A 15,485-nucleotide genomic window follows, 5' to 3' on the forward strand; every position below is an offset into this window, starting at 1 on the left:
CTTGGTCTTGGATCTTATGTGAGGAAACTACCTTTGTAGTGAAAAGAAACACAATTTGGTTCACTAATAATGTAAAACCAATATGAGGAACTGCCAATAACTTCTAATTCTAACAGCAATAATAATGGGAAATTTTGTTAACAACAAAGAAATGAAGAGTGTGTACCACACACTCATTTTACACCCTTCAAATGTACACAATAATGCGACCTGAATTTTAAACCACACATAAAAATATTGAGCCTCACTCTAATAAAATTTAAATGATTTAAGATGCATGACACATCATTATGTACATTTTGAGTATATAAAATATGTATGTGCCTATCATTATTCTAAAAGGTCCAATCCCCATACATATTGCCTTCCTAGAGAAGATGAGGCTCTAATTATCCCCTTAAATTGGAAAATTCTAGTTACCCGATTATGGCTAATTAATATTTGAATTTTCGAATAACCAAATTAAAAAACTATAATACAATTTGTTAATCCTTCTCAATCCAAGCTTGTATCATAGTCTTGCTTCATACACGGCTTCAATAAAGTCGTGTTACTTCTCATTGACATTTGCAACTACCTGACTTGGTACTCGAGACCTCCTTTTACTACATCACTAGCTGGCATGTCCTTTTAAATAATCACTGCAGCTTATATAAATATATATATATATAGAGAGAGAGAGAGAGAGAGAACATTACCATGGTTACATGTTATTTATACATTGCTGAAATCCACACAAAGTTATTCCTTGCACATTGAACTCACTAATCAACCTTGAAAATAAAGCTTAGAAATGGCTCAGCTACAAAAACGCCAATAAGAAAGGAATACAGAGGTTTAGAAAATTAGAACTCTGGGGATTGTCACCCTTACATTCCATTAGGTATTAATTTAATTCCATGCACACAAAAATTAGAGAAGTGAAAAGTGCACTATGTAGCATTTGCATGTGATGGTTTTTGTTAAAGCTTCCTGCCTACAAGTATCAGCTGTAAAGCACACGAGTCATAACTTATGACAAGCAGATCAGAATGTTGTGAACACGCTTGCATTTACTGAGTGGGGACAGCAGCCTCTTCCCCATCATCATTTCTTGCCCTGCAAAATGTTGCAAACTTACAATCACATCATCAAGACTTTTCCATGTAAAATGATGTAATGACACTACGGATGTATACAACTTTCATGACTGAGAAACCTAAAAGAGCAGCTTTATAAGGAATCTTAAACAAACAAGGAAAAAGATGCGAAAAAGAAGGTGGGGTGTAAGAATACAAAAGCATTTTTAGGCCAACGGCAGAAATTTTTGCTAGCGAATATTCCTAAACAAAGATTATCTTTATAATTGTTTCATATATAACTATTCTACATATTGAAAGTAAAATACATGGAACATATCAACTTTAACCACATTAACAGTAGCAGGTAAGATACTAGGCATATAATCCAATAAATTATCATTACTGTAAACATGCAAGAACACAGTGCATGTTAGTCGAATTATACCAAAAATCGAGGAGAGCGGCGAGCAGATCCAGGTGATACAAGTACATTGTTATTGCCCTTTCCTCTGTTCTGTTTCTTGCTCCGTCTATCAACTTCTCCATGTTGAAGTTGGTGCTCATTTTTCTTAGACAAAGATTCACTTCTGTCAGTTGAAGTTGATGAAGCTGGTGCAGAGGCAGAAACTATAGAAGACTCTTGAGAAAGACTTGTTATCTGGGGTGAATATCCTAGTAAATCATACAAAAGAATTAAAAAGATGTTAGCAGCTATATGGACACAATAACTTATTCAGACTGGAAAAATCCATATAAAAAAAAAGCACAACGATCAGATGACACAGTAAGTTATTTCTTAATTTAATTGAAATAACTACTATATCATCTATGAGGACAGAGCACATATTCCTTAAATTGTTGCCTTATAAACATACAGGATTTTACCTTGGGCAGCAACTTCTTGAAACTTCTGCCTCATAATTCTGACAAAAGCAAATAATCCATTTGTTCTGTTCAATTCATGAACCAACTCCTTGATGTCATTCAATTGTGGATTGCAATCTAACACTGGAAATGCAAACAAAGAACCAGAGGGGATAGGGCCAAAATGCAGGAAATTAGTTCGCATTATACATTATAACATGGCTAACAAATGACAATATCTCACTTACAGTAGTAAATATTGTCTGCATGGCGAATGGTGAATGAATATTCCTCATTTGGATTTTTCAAACTAATGTTTTTGAATACGAATCTCACACCTACCAAATAAAAACGAGTCACACATAAGTCATTTCTTCGTAAAGGAAAAAAAGGCACTTTTGTTGCAGAATCAATAAGCCTCAAAATCTCAATTACCATGCCCGCCTTCAACATGGAAACCAAGAACCCTATTGTACCAAGAGAGGGCTTCTTGTATTTCATCTTTATCATTTTGGCTACCTGTTTCTTCAGATACTGCAAAAAACAATCACATCAACAAGCAAAGAGAGAGAGAAAAAAAAAACAAGTGTTGAGTACTAAAAAATATAATTTTACACAATTGAGGGGCAGGTTCAACTGTTCGCTCAATAATTAGGTACAAACCACAACATTTAGCAAAGGAGATGTATAAGTTCAGGGACAGATTTGACATAATTAAAGGGAATACCTGAAGATTGATGAGAAATAATTTCAGCATATTCATCTCTCTTTGCCCTCTGATCTTGAACATGTCTTTTAAGTTCTTCTACACTAGTTTTTTTAGCAGCAAGAAATTCCATAATGGCAATGCGCTTGGCTTCTTTACGGTTCTTCACTAAAGAATAACAATTAAAGTTCACATAGACACCAATTAGAAATGAAAAACGAAACACGGACAAGATTGAAATGTTATCTTAATAGCAAAGCAAAAAAAAATCGAAGTAGGAATCTCTTTTACTTAAACACTAAAATTTGAATTTATTAAACAAACCCAGCATTATTTTTCCACAATAATCCCCGAAAAAAACTAACTTTCGAACTCAAATGCTTATGAGCAAAATTACATGTACCTGATAGTGCTTTCACCAAATCATCTTCTGCCTCCCTCAACTTAGCTTTAACCTCCGCAAGTTTACCTGTGAAATTTAACAGGAAATTAAATCAAACAAATCCGAAATCGACCCTTCAAGAAACCCTAACTCCATGCCCATCTTCAGTCTCAAAAACCCTAAATTGAGATAGTATTAGTGCAAAAATGAGTAAGAAAACCCTCAGGGATCGCTCAAAAAACACTAATGTACCTTGACATTTGATGGTTTCTTGTCCTTTGGTGTGGATCAACGTTCGGGATTCTCGAAACGAGTCCGCCCAGGCATCGATCTTCTGCTGCTTAGCCAGTTTGTCTCTGTCGCAGGCCATACGCAGCGACTCCATCCTCGCCCAAATGGGTTCCATAGCTTTGCTATGGATTTCTGAAGAGAGATAACTGAGTCTGCTGCGGAGGTGAGAGAGTGTATATGGCTAAAGAGACGTTTTCGTTTGAATACAATTTGATTCTTAGCCCGCCATTTATGGTTCCTATGTATACTCATTTGTTAAGCTTTGTTTTGTATAAATACGTACTTGCTAAGTTATGTTTAATTTGAAATATTACATATTTGTTACTCCTTAAATTTTATCAATATGATAAAATTATCCATAATTATATGAGTTTTAAAATTTAAATTTAATTAATTAATTAATTACATATAATTAAAGATAGTTTGATTATATTAGTAAAATTTTATTATTCAAAATTGAGTCAGGTTACCAGTACAATTTTAAATTAAATATACTAAATGAGTATTATTGAAAGCATAAGGTATAAAATATATATTTTGATAAATACAAGATACCAAATGATTTTATTTTATTCATTTATTTTGGACAACATTAAGTTGGGCTTTTGGGTTGGGCACATTTATTCAGAAATTATAGTAAATGATCCAAAACAATAGCATCAAGAAGTTAATGTTCTCATTGTTTTTATTTGTGGAGAAATTATCCATTTACATTGTTGATTACCTAAATTGTCATTTTCTATAATTTTTTATTTATTTAGGAGTGTATAACTTTAATATAGTGGTATATATATATTAGTTTTGTTTAATTAGTTTTTATTTTAAAGTTATATTTTAAATTATTTTTCAACTCAGTATATCTATTTTGTGGTATGGTATATCACGACCCATAAAAAACAAAAAAAAACAAAATAACTTTAAAATAAAAACTAATATACATATACCATAATATTAAAATATTTAGAATGAAATAACAATTTACTAAATGGCATATATGATAATATGTAATATTAAAAAGGTGGTTAGGTTATGTTACTACAAAATTAAAAATATGGATATTTACTTACTTTCACACACCATTAAGAGTTATTTTGTACCAAACCCCCTATTTATTTGGGTAAAAAGTACAAGACTGGGTCTTCTGGTGTAGTAGTCTTGCCCCAATTTGGATCAAGCTTTGTGATGAACTCATAGATGGATTGACATTATTCTTCCAAGAGATGTTTACACTAGTATGGGAAACAATAATGATACATGCACCAAAATATTACACTAACTGATGTGACACTGCTTTTTAAAAGAGTAAGTCACGTCTAAAATGAATGCGATTAGCTAAAAGAAATTGTCACGTCAGTTGGTGTAATATTTTGGTGCATAATTTTAGTACACATATCATTACTCGTATGGGAAAATATATCATTTAATTAAAATTAGGAATTTTTTCAGATTTATGAAATTTATACATACCATTTGCAAAAATATGGAGAATTAACTTTTCCCAAAATTTATGGGAAAAACTAAGAATTTAGGGGAAAACAAATATGCTAACAAACTAAATAGGGAGCTAAATTTTAAAGCAAAATATGGCAGCGAAACAGGGGTACATTGGGAATTACTCTTCCAATCCCTCCCACAAAAAACCACTTGACAAAAACCAAGGGCGAATTTCTCCCATCAGCTATGAAGTTTAGATGAAGAGCAACCAAAATTCGGCAGCCTTCTAAAGCTCCAATCGACGATGCTAACAATGTTCATCCACAACTCCTCCTTCTCCTTTTTTCTTTTGTTGTTGTATTCTTCATATTTTGTTTTTTTCCTATAACTAAACTTTTTTTTATCAGATCTGGAAGGTAACCACTAACATGCCTAAATTTTAAGTTTTTTTTACAAGTAATGATTATTCATATTATTGCAAATATAGTTTATTCTCCTCTTGTATTGCAGATCAGATATGGTTTCCTCATTTAATATTTTTAGATTTGTTTTTTTCTTCATATTTGCAATAGGTAATTAGTTACCTTTACGTTTTGATATATATGTACATTTCTGGGTTTGTTGAGGTAACCATTTACCTATATTGCTAAAAATATAGATTCTTCTTCTTCATTTTTTGATGAAGTGTTTTTATTTTTCTTCAATATTTTTTTAGTTTTAACGATTATTTTAAGATCATATCAATTTTTTTTATTCAAATTTGATGTTTTTTTTTAAATTTGAGATAAGTAACTGGTTACCACCACGTTATACTATTTGTATAATTTTATATTTTTTAGGTAGTTAGTTGTCCTTCTTATGGTAACAGGTTTTCTCTCATGACAGCATGTCTTTTTTTTTTTAAAAAAAAATCATGATAGCATGTTATTCAACCTATATCTTAAAAAAAAATCAAAGTGGAAATGTGAAAGGTAATCAATTAAGTAACCGGTTACTTGGAAAATAAATGTGTAATAAAAGTCTAACAAGAAAAGGAAAAAAATTGATACAATAAATAATACAAACCATTCATATTACAAAAAAGACTTTGGAAAACAACCATAGTAAAACTTAATATAAAGGTATTATATAATATATTATTAATATAAACAAAATCAATTAAGCTAAAAATAATAATTAAAGTGTAAATCATAAAATTGACATATTTTATAGAAATATCTTTTTAATTAAAAGATCATTTTTACTTTCCCTTTTTTGTAATTTTCGGAATATCACTTTCCCTTTCTTGTGATTTTCGGATTATCACTTTCTCATTCTTGTGATTTTCGGAATATTTAGATTCCTTATTTAGCTTGATTTTATCACAATATGATTATAAAGGGAAAATGTATCTTGTTTATTTAAAGCAAATATTATGTACTTACTCAAAATTGTTTCTAGAATAGTTGACTTTAAATTTTCGTGCAACTCAAGATATTAAAATTCTGGAAACTAAATCTTTGATATAATTAATCATTATTTCCATCTTGAGAATTTTGATCTGACACAGGTATTAGCTGCCCCCACCAAGATCGTATCTGTCGGATCAGCATCTTCTAAAAAAAGCAATTCTTCATCAATCAAGAATATATTCAAATATTGTTGCCTTTAATAGGAGATTCTGTTGGGGTTTTTATGCCCTAATTAAAACCCAAATTTTTTGTAATCTCATTTTATTATCAATAAAAGAATATAAATCATTTTTTGACTTGGTCAATCACTTTGCTCACATGTTTTATTTTCATGATTATTTGTTTAATATAAACTTCTATTAAATCCCGAGCATATAGCTAATCTTAGTTATAGTGACGTAATCACAGTGGAATATAAATATGATTATATGTTCAAAATAAGTTAGTCCTAAGATTAGTCAGTGCATAGGATTCACACTAACTTGCCAATCTACGATATGATTTACTTACACATTATAGTGTTATGTTCTTTCCAGAACATTAGCAAAGTAGATAAGATCGGATATATTTGTTACATCGGACTTGACAGATATTGACAGTTGATAAGATAAGTAAACATACCGTTATTATCTATTCTAGTCATATCATATAGTTGACCATAGGTCAATTCAATCTCAATTCTGAGTGGTTTGTATTCTAACTGATTGTATTATTTGAGTTCTTTGACTTGTTCGTTACCAGCTTACCCTACGGACTAGCCCATACTTACATCTTGGGAACTCGGTAGTATAATTGAGTGGGAGTGTTAAGCATAGATATGAACATCTATAGCTTCTGATGAAGAAGTGAAACGATGGTTTCCTTTTAGTTTGGTTCAGGTGTTAAATGATAGAGATCTCATTTCAGTAATTAAATTAGTTTACTGAAATATCATTTACAAGGAACTAAGTGTTTTAAGGATAAAATACAATGAGGGGTAAAACGGTATTTTAGTCCTATCTCATTGTAGACCGTCTATAGAGGATTGAGTGACAATTATGGTTGTAACAATGGATAATTAATAGTGTATCTATATTTGTTATAGATGAATTCAAGAGTGCAATTTCGAGTCTATAGTGGAGTCACGAGGAATTAATAAGTTAGTAAATTTATTTGTTAGATTTATGATAACTTATTGGAGCTTAATTTCATAGGCCCATGGTCCCCATTGTACCTTGGATAAAATCATCTAGATAGTCTCAATTAATTGATTTAATTATCAATTAGAATTATCAAAGTTGACCAGGTCAATTTTGGATAGTTTCACAGAGTTGTGTAATTTTGAGAAGAAAAGAGAAATTATGGCAGATTTATTAATTAAGATAAATTGGTATCTAAATTAATAAATAAATTTAAATCAAGGTTCAAATTATAAATAATTAATTTGATAAAGGATTTAAATAATTATTTAATTAATTAAATCAATAGAAAATAATACAGGCCTTGATTTTAAGTCCAATGGGCTTATAATCAAATGGGAAATTTCACGGGCCTATAGCCCATGATAATTTCGACCTAGGGCTTCAAAATGGCTGTTATTTTATTAATTTTTTAATTAAATTAAATGGCCTAATTGAGTCTATAAAATGAGTGCTTAGAGAGAAGTCAAAAAATAAGTTTGATAAGTCACAAGTTAGATTTTCTGATAGTTTTAGATTCTCTCTAAACATAAGTCATTTTCTAAGCCTCTTTGTTATTTTCTCTTCTTCTCTCTATATCTATCTCATGTGTTGAGAATTGCCCACACTAGTCTAGGTGGTTCTAAGGATACATTGGAAGATTGTGAAGAAAATAGAAGATCGGTTCAGTTTCTTGATAATACTCTGCGACAAAGAGGATACAAGAGTTAGAGAAACTGAAGGAATGACTCTTTAATTCCGATGCGTATACTGTAAGTATTCTATTCTTTGTTTCTCTTTGAATTCAATTTTAGAAACATGTTTTAGGCTATCTCGTATTAATTTATTTAATATTAGATATACATGAAAATAAATAAAGATCATGTATAAGCTAATCCAACAGATTCTTTCTTAGCCTTTATGAGCACGAAATATACTCTATAAATAGGTCATCAAAGGCATTGAGAAAAAGTGAACTCTTAGATGCATAATTTGTGAGTGTATTGTAATATTTGTGAGAGTTCCTTCTTTGTATTCAAGATTATAGCATTCACATGATCTTGTGAAAAAAATGAGTGTTTAGTATTTGTGGTGAGTTTATACCACGTTCATGAGTGAATACACTTTGTAATTTGAACACAACTTTTATAATCTTCGGGAGAGGATTTTTACAAGCCTTGCGTCGGGAGGATGCAAGTATTCGCTGGCCATTGAAGGGGGTTCAAGTGGTTGAGCGTTTCAATCAAAATCAGATTGGTAAAGAGAAGTACAACAAAGTTGCGGCAAATCTCAAGAGTGAGTCTTGTTTTGTATAAGTCAATATTTTGTACTTGTGATTCTTTATTAATTGATTTTATTCTCTGGCCGTGGCCCTAAGGAGTAGGTTATCCGAAAGGGTTTTTGAACCTTGTAAAAATTCGTTGTGTTCTTTAATTGTTTTTGCACTGCCTTTTTATTGTGTTCAGACTCTGTCGTGACAAGTTTGGATTCTGTCTCGACAGAACGGACATATGTTTAAACATTTAATTACCATTCCGCACTTTAATTAATTCACATGGTTTAATTAATTTCGTAATTACTAAAAATGGAATTACAATTGGTATCAGAGCAGGTCACTCATTTCTAAGTAGATCTTGGTTTATTCTGTTTGTTGTCTTTTTTCACAAAATGAGGCTCCACAACTTGCCCCCCTTTACTTAATGATTTGAACTATCCATATTGGAAAGTTAGAATGAGAGCCTTCATCAAATCTCAAGATGAAAAGGCTTGGAGAATTGTTTTGAGTGGTTGGACTCCTCCAGCAGAAAGCAATGATGTAACTAAGGTAAAATCTGAACTTGATTGGACTGATGCTGAAGATAAACTGTCCAGTTACAATAATAAAGCATTACATGCTATTTTTAATGGTGTTGGTGAAGGTTACATTAAATTGATTTCTTCATGTGTTTTGGGCAAAGATGCTTGGCAAATCCTTCAAACTCAATTTGAAGGAACCGCTGATGTCAAGCGTTCTAGGCTTGTTATGCTCACAACAAAATTTGAAAATGAATGAAAATGAAACCCTCACTGAATTTTATGAGAAATTGTCAGATATTGCTAACGAATATTTTTCTCTTAGTGAGAAACTTGGAGAGAATGTTTTGGTTCGAAAAATTGTTAAAGTTCTCCCTGGCAGGTTTCAAACTAAGCTAACTACAATTGAAGAAGCAAAAGATTTGGACAAAATAAAAGTAGAAGAATTGATGGGTTCACTGAACTTTTGAACTAAACCAACAATTTAGACAAAAAGGTAAAACATAAGAAATCAAGGAGAAATCTATTGCCTTGAAATCTTCTAGAGAAAATAAGGAAAGATCGGATGATGAGATGACTTTGTTAACAAAAAAATTTCAGAAGTACATAAAGAAATTGGGAAACAAAAAGGCCATATCCAAAAACCCAAAAGGTAATTTTTCTAAACCCTTTGAGACTAATAAAAGGGTATTCAGTGTAGGGAATGTGAAGTGATGGACCCAAAACGGGTATGTTTTAAATATTTATACTCGCAAGCGCACGAATCGTATTTATAGAATAGTGTTCGTGTAAGCACGAGGTCGAACCCAAAGGAGTTGTCTAAAATCGAAAAGAAAACTATTTTAAACCAAAATTAATAAATTCTAACCTAGTTCCAAAGATTGATGAGATTTTTTAATAATAAAAATAAAATAAAAGATAATAATAGAGAAATTAAAGACAATATATAAACATAAATTAATAATTGTAAACAAGATGGTAAAATAAGATTATTAAGGATTATAATCCACAAAATATAAGTTCAATAATATTTATAAGTACATTGATTCCCAAGTTTTAGTGATAGTTAAAATAAATCAAACTATCATTTTCCAAATAGATTTATAATTTTAAGCACAAATTACTTCTAAAAATATAAGATTTTTCTTAACTTTTCAAATTATAATTTCAAAGCATTTAGTGTAAATCAATCTAATGAAATAACAAATAAATCAATGAACATTATTTATAAGGCAAAACATAATATTTTTGTTCTAAGCATGGATGTGTACAATTTAATGACACATTTTACACAAAGAATATTATGTTTTTGCACTAATGAAGAACAAAGTGTAAATATGAGCTAATAATCCAAAATACATGATATTTAAGATAAAAGAAGATATTTGAAGAAGAAAATTCCATAAACTTTGTTGCACAAAATGGGAAATCAACATACAAAATAAATACTATCTAGTTACAAATTGTTTCATCATCACCTTAATAATCTTAAAAAGATTAGAAACTCATAACTAAAATAGCAAATACAAACTAAAAATTACAAACATAAATAAGAAAATTTGGAGGAGAAACCCCCAAAATTTCCTCTAAAAATACATAGAAAAATAACCAAAAAAGAAGAAGAAGATGAAGAGAATAGAGATGTTTTGAAATGTGTAGAATTTTTGGTATGGTAACCTCCCCTCCAAGATGGACACCCTAGATGGTCTTCAAAACTCAATATTTATAGCCAAAATGAGGTATTAAAATAATCAATTTAAATTAATTAAATTGATTTAATTAATTATAATATGGAAAATATGAGTAAATTATAGGATGTAATAATGATGTTTTAGGATAAAATGTGTAGAAAATTGGGTAATAATGTGGCATTTTTGAGACAAAGGGACAAGGGAGACAATGTGTAATTTATGGGCTCAAGGCAAATTAAAGCAGCTGGGCAAAGGTGGGCTGGGTTAGACGGCTGGGTGAGTGCTGGCTTCAGGAGGGTGGCTCCAGGCGTATGGCAGACTGCTGGCCGAAGGTGATTTGCTGAAGGTTGCTTGGACTTGGTTGAAAGAGTTGGAGCGTGGAGGAGCATGTGGACTTTGGTTGGTGCAAGGGAAGGCTTGTGAGGGAGCAATGAGCTGAAGGAAAATGGTTGGCAAGTGGGCCTTGGGCTTGCTACTTGGGCCTTGGCTGATGGAGTTTCAGAAATGCTAATTTCCCACCTCTTTTTTCAACTTTAATTCTTTTCTTTTCTCTTCTTTTCAAAGTAGAAAAATGTACATTGTTTCCTACAAAATAATCATAAACTAAATTAAAATTAATTATTTTCTCTAATAAAATATATCATATAACTTCCATGAAAATATTAATTAAAATTTAATACTTAAACATTTAAACTCAAAATTGCATCTTTTTACTCCTAACTTAACAATATTAATTTTAAATAATTAAACTATAATATTTTACAATAATATAACTATAAAAATAAACAAAAATATATAAAATCAAAATAAACCCAATAAATTCAAAATTACTTTAAAACTTAATAAATCAATTAAAAACTCAAGAATTAAGCAACAATTAGCACATAAAACGTGATAAAATAACTCTATTTTGTAGAGTTATCATGAAGGGTTTGGACACATTCAATCTGAGTGTGCAAATACCTTAAAGAAAAAGAAAGTCATGATAGTCACGTGGAGTGATCAAGACTCTGAACAGAGTGATGAGGAAGAAAACAGTGTTGCCTTAATCTCTGTTCACAAAGGTATGGTTTTTTCTTCAGTTGATTACAAGGATGTGTTATGCCTTAATAATTTTGTTTAGAATAATGAGAATTCTGACATTGACTCTGATGATTCTGACTTAGATGAGGAGTCATTGAAAGAGTCTTATAAAATAGTGTATGATTAATGACTGAAAGTTTGCTCTGAGAATCGACTAATGGCTAGTAATAATAAAAAAATTGTTGAAAAAATTGAAGAACTTGAGATGATTATTGCTTCAAAAAATGATGAAATTAATTCTTTGAGTAAAGAAATTAATTTTTTGCAAAAATGTATCAAAATGCTTAATCCTAGATCTGGAATTTTGGATGATATTCTCTCTGCAGGAAAAAAGGCTGGTGATTACAGTGGATTAGGATCTAATGGATCTGAATCCTTAAGAAAAACGGTTTTTGTAAAATCCATGAACTATCTGACTGTTGTGCCAACTAACCGTTTTGCAGGAACAAGTAACTCTTCAGAGACCACGAAGTTGTCATCTGTTCCAACAGATCTACAACTAAAGAAAATTTCTCCAAAAAGAAACATTGAACAATTTGTACCATTTTTTCATTTTTGTTGGATGAAAGGACACATAAGACCTAAGTGTTTTTCTCTGTTAAATTTGTTTAAAAAGAATTGTGTTAAACACTTTGGTAGCATGAATCAATTCTTGACCAAAATAAATTCAAAATAAAAAACAATATGGGTCAAGAAAGATAACTCTGTTTGTTTGGCTACCTTTACCTGTCATAAAATGCATGCATCTAGTTCATGGTACTTTGACAGCGGTTGTTCAAGACATATGACAGGTAATGCCAACATACTCACCAACTTCAAATCCTTAAAGTGTGGAGTAGTAACATTCGGGGATGGAATGGCAGGAAATATTTTAGGTAAATGTACTCTAAACATTGAAGGGTTACCAAAACTAAAAAATGTGCTTCTTGTTGATGGGCTGAAAGCCAACTTAATTAGCATAAACCAAATTTGTGACAAAGGTTTTCTTGTTAATTTTTCGCATGATGAGTGTAATGTTGTAAATCAAAGTGGTGACATTGTTCTTAAAGGTTCTCGTTCGTTGGATAATTGTTACACACTCACACAAAAATTCACATGTCATGCTTCATCATCAAGTTTTAATAATACTGACTTGTGGCATGAAAAACTTGGACATATAAATTTTAAAAACTTGAAAAAGATTGCTAATGCAAGTCTCATTCGTGGTATACCCAAGCTGGGTAAAGAATCACTTGGTAAGTGTGAATCATGTCAATTGGGAAAACAGATGAAAATTTCCCATAAAGCACTATCTGATATTGATACTTCAAATGTGTTAGAATTATTGCATATGGATCTCATGGGTCCTATATAGGTTGAAAGTATTAATGGTAAGAGATAGATCTTTGTATGTGTGGATGATTTTTCTAGATTTACTTGGGTAGATTTCTTAAAAGAAAAATCAGATACATTTGAAGTTTTTCAAACTCTATGTACAAGACTAAGAGTTGAAAAAATTGGTAACATTGGAAAGATTATAAGAATACGAAGTGATCATGGTAAGGAGTTTGAAAATTCTGTTTATGATGAATTTTGTAAATCTTTTAGAATTTTGCATGAATTTTCTGCTCCCAAAACCCCAGAACAAAATGGGGTAATGGAACGGAAAAATCATGATTTGTAGGAAATGGCCAGAGTTATGCTAAATAGCAAAAAACTCACAAAGAAATTGTGGGCTGAAGCAATTAACACTGCTTGTTACACAATTAATCGTGTTTTTCTACGTCCAGGTACAAATAAAACTCCATATGAAATCTGGAAAGGTAGAAAACTCAATGTCAATTATTTTCATGTATTTGGGTGTATGTGTTATATTCTTAGAGATCGTGAGAATCTTGGCAAATTTGATGCCAAAAGCGATGTGGGAGTTTTTCTTGGATATTCCACCAATAGTAGGGCTTATCGTGTCTATAACATGAGAACCCAAACTATTATGGAATCTGTTAATGTGGTTGTAGATGATCTAAAAGATTTTTCTGAGTACTCCCATGAGAAGGAAATTGACAGGTTCATTGATGTTCGACATCATAAAGAAATGGCAGATCTCACAGCACAACCTTCAGAGGCGACAACAGCCACTGATGATGTATCAGACGCTGATTCAGTCGACACAACAACTGGATGAACAGAGAAGGAAAATCCAGTTATTTCTTCTGACTCTGTTAAAAAAGAACCATCAACCAGAGTAAAAAAGAATCACCCTTCTGATCTCATTTTGGGAAATCTTGAAGAGAGTATGGTCACTCGAAAGAGGTATGTAAACTTGGTTCAATTTGTTTGTTTTACTTCTACATTACCAAAAAATGTGAAGGAACCCTTAAATGATGAATCATGGATCAATGCTATGCAAGAAGAGCTAGATCAATTCACAAGGAATGAGGTATGGATCCTTGTCCCTAGACCGAGTCATACTAATGTTATAGGTACAAAGTGGATATTTAAAAATAAAGTTGATGAATTTGGGACCATAATAAGAAATAAAGCTAGACTAGTTGCACAAGGGTACACTCAAGTTGAAGGAATTGATTTTGATGAGACATTTGCCCCTATTGCAAGACTTGAATTCATAAGACTATTACTAGCTATTTCATGTGTTCTTGGTTTTAAATTGTTCCAATTGGATGTCAAATTCGCTTTTTTAAATGAATTTTTGAATGAAGAAGCTTATGTGGAACAACCCAAAGGGTTTGAGGATCCTTACTGTTCTAATCATATTTTTAAATTGCAAAAAGCTTTGTGTGGGTTGAAACAAGCCCCACGGGCTTGGTATGAGAGACTAACTCATTTTTTGGTCTCAAAGGGATACAAGAGAGGGGAAGTAGACAAAACACTTTTTATAAAAAATGTTGATACAAATATTATGATAGCACAAATATATGTTGATGATATAATGTTTGGTTTTACTAATAATTCTCTAGTGCATGAATTTGTGAAACAAATGCAGGAAGAATTTGAGATGAGCATGGTAGGATAACTCAATTTTTTCTTAGGACTCCAAGTGAAGTAGTCAGACGAGGGAATTTTCATTTCACAAAGCAAGTACGCCAGAAATTTAGTAAAGAGATTTGGACTCGATATATCTAAACCTGCTAAAACTCCCATGGGAACTACCATCAAACTATCTAAAGATGAGAATGGGAAGAAAGTTGATCCAACTCTTTACAGGAGTATGATTGGGAGTCTCCTATACTTAACTGCTAGTCGCCCTAATATCAGTTATAGTGTTGGAGTGTGTGCACGTTTCCAAGGGAACCACATGGAGTCTCATGTGACTGCTGTAAACAGAATTATTCGTTTCATCAATAATACTCTTGATTTAGGCATTTGGTACTCCAAAGAAACAAATTCTAACATTGTGTGTTATAGTAATGCAGATTGGGTAGGAAACCCTGATGATCGCAAAAGTACAAGTGGTGGTTGTTTTTACTTAGGAAACAATTTGGTCTCCTGGCATAGTAAAAAACAAAACTCCATCTCCTTGTCAATAGTCGAAGTTGAGTACATTGCTTGTAACGCCCTGTATAACCAAGAC

The 15,485-nt window shown here is 31.5% G+C and overlaps 1 protein-coding gene across 1 annotated transcript; it reads right to left on the minus strand.

The window, feature by feature from the left end:
- Window positions 1–683: 683 nt before the first annotated feature.
- On the minus strand, window positions 684–3,540 carry LOC133830268 (kinetochore protein SPC25 homolog). Its single transcript, XM_062260202.1, has 8 exons — window positions 3,266–3,540; window positions 3,035–3,100; window positions 2,653–2,799; window positions 2,361–2,459; window positions 2,174–2,263; window positions 1,947–2,069; window positions 1,507–1,733; window positions 684–1,098 (listed from the first exon to the last, which is right to left on the minus strand). The coding sequence occupies exons 1-8, from the start codon at window positions 3,417–3,419 to the stop codon at window positions 1,087–1,089; spliced, it is 918 nt and encodes a 305-aa protein (XP_062116186.1). The 5' UTR covers window positions 3,420–3,540; the 3' UTR covers window positions 684–1,086.
- Between the last annotated feature and the right edge of the window lie 11,945 nt (window positions 3,541–15,485).

The sequence above is a fragment of the Humulus lupulus genome, chromosome 4 (genome assembly GCF_963169125.1).
Source record: "Humulus lupulus chromosome 4, drHumLupu1.1, whole genome shotgun sequence".
Taxonomy (NCBI): Eukaryota; Viridiplantae; Streptophyta; class Magnoliopsida; order Rosales; family Cannabaceae; genus Humulus; species Humulus lupulus.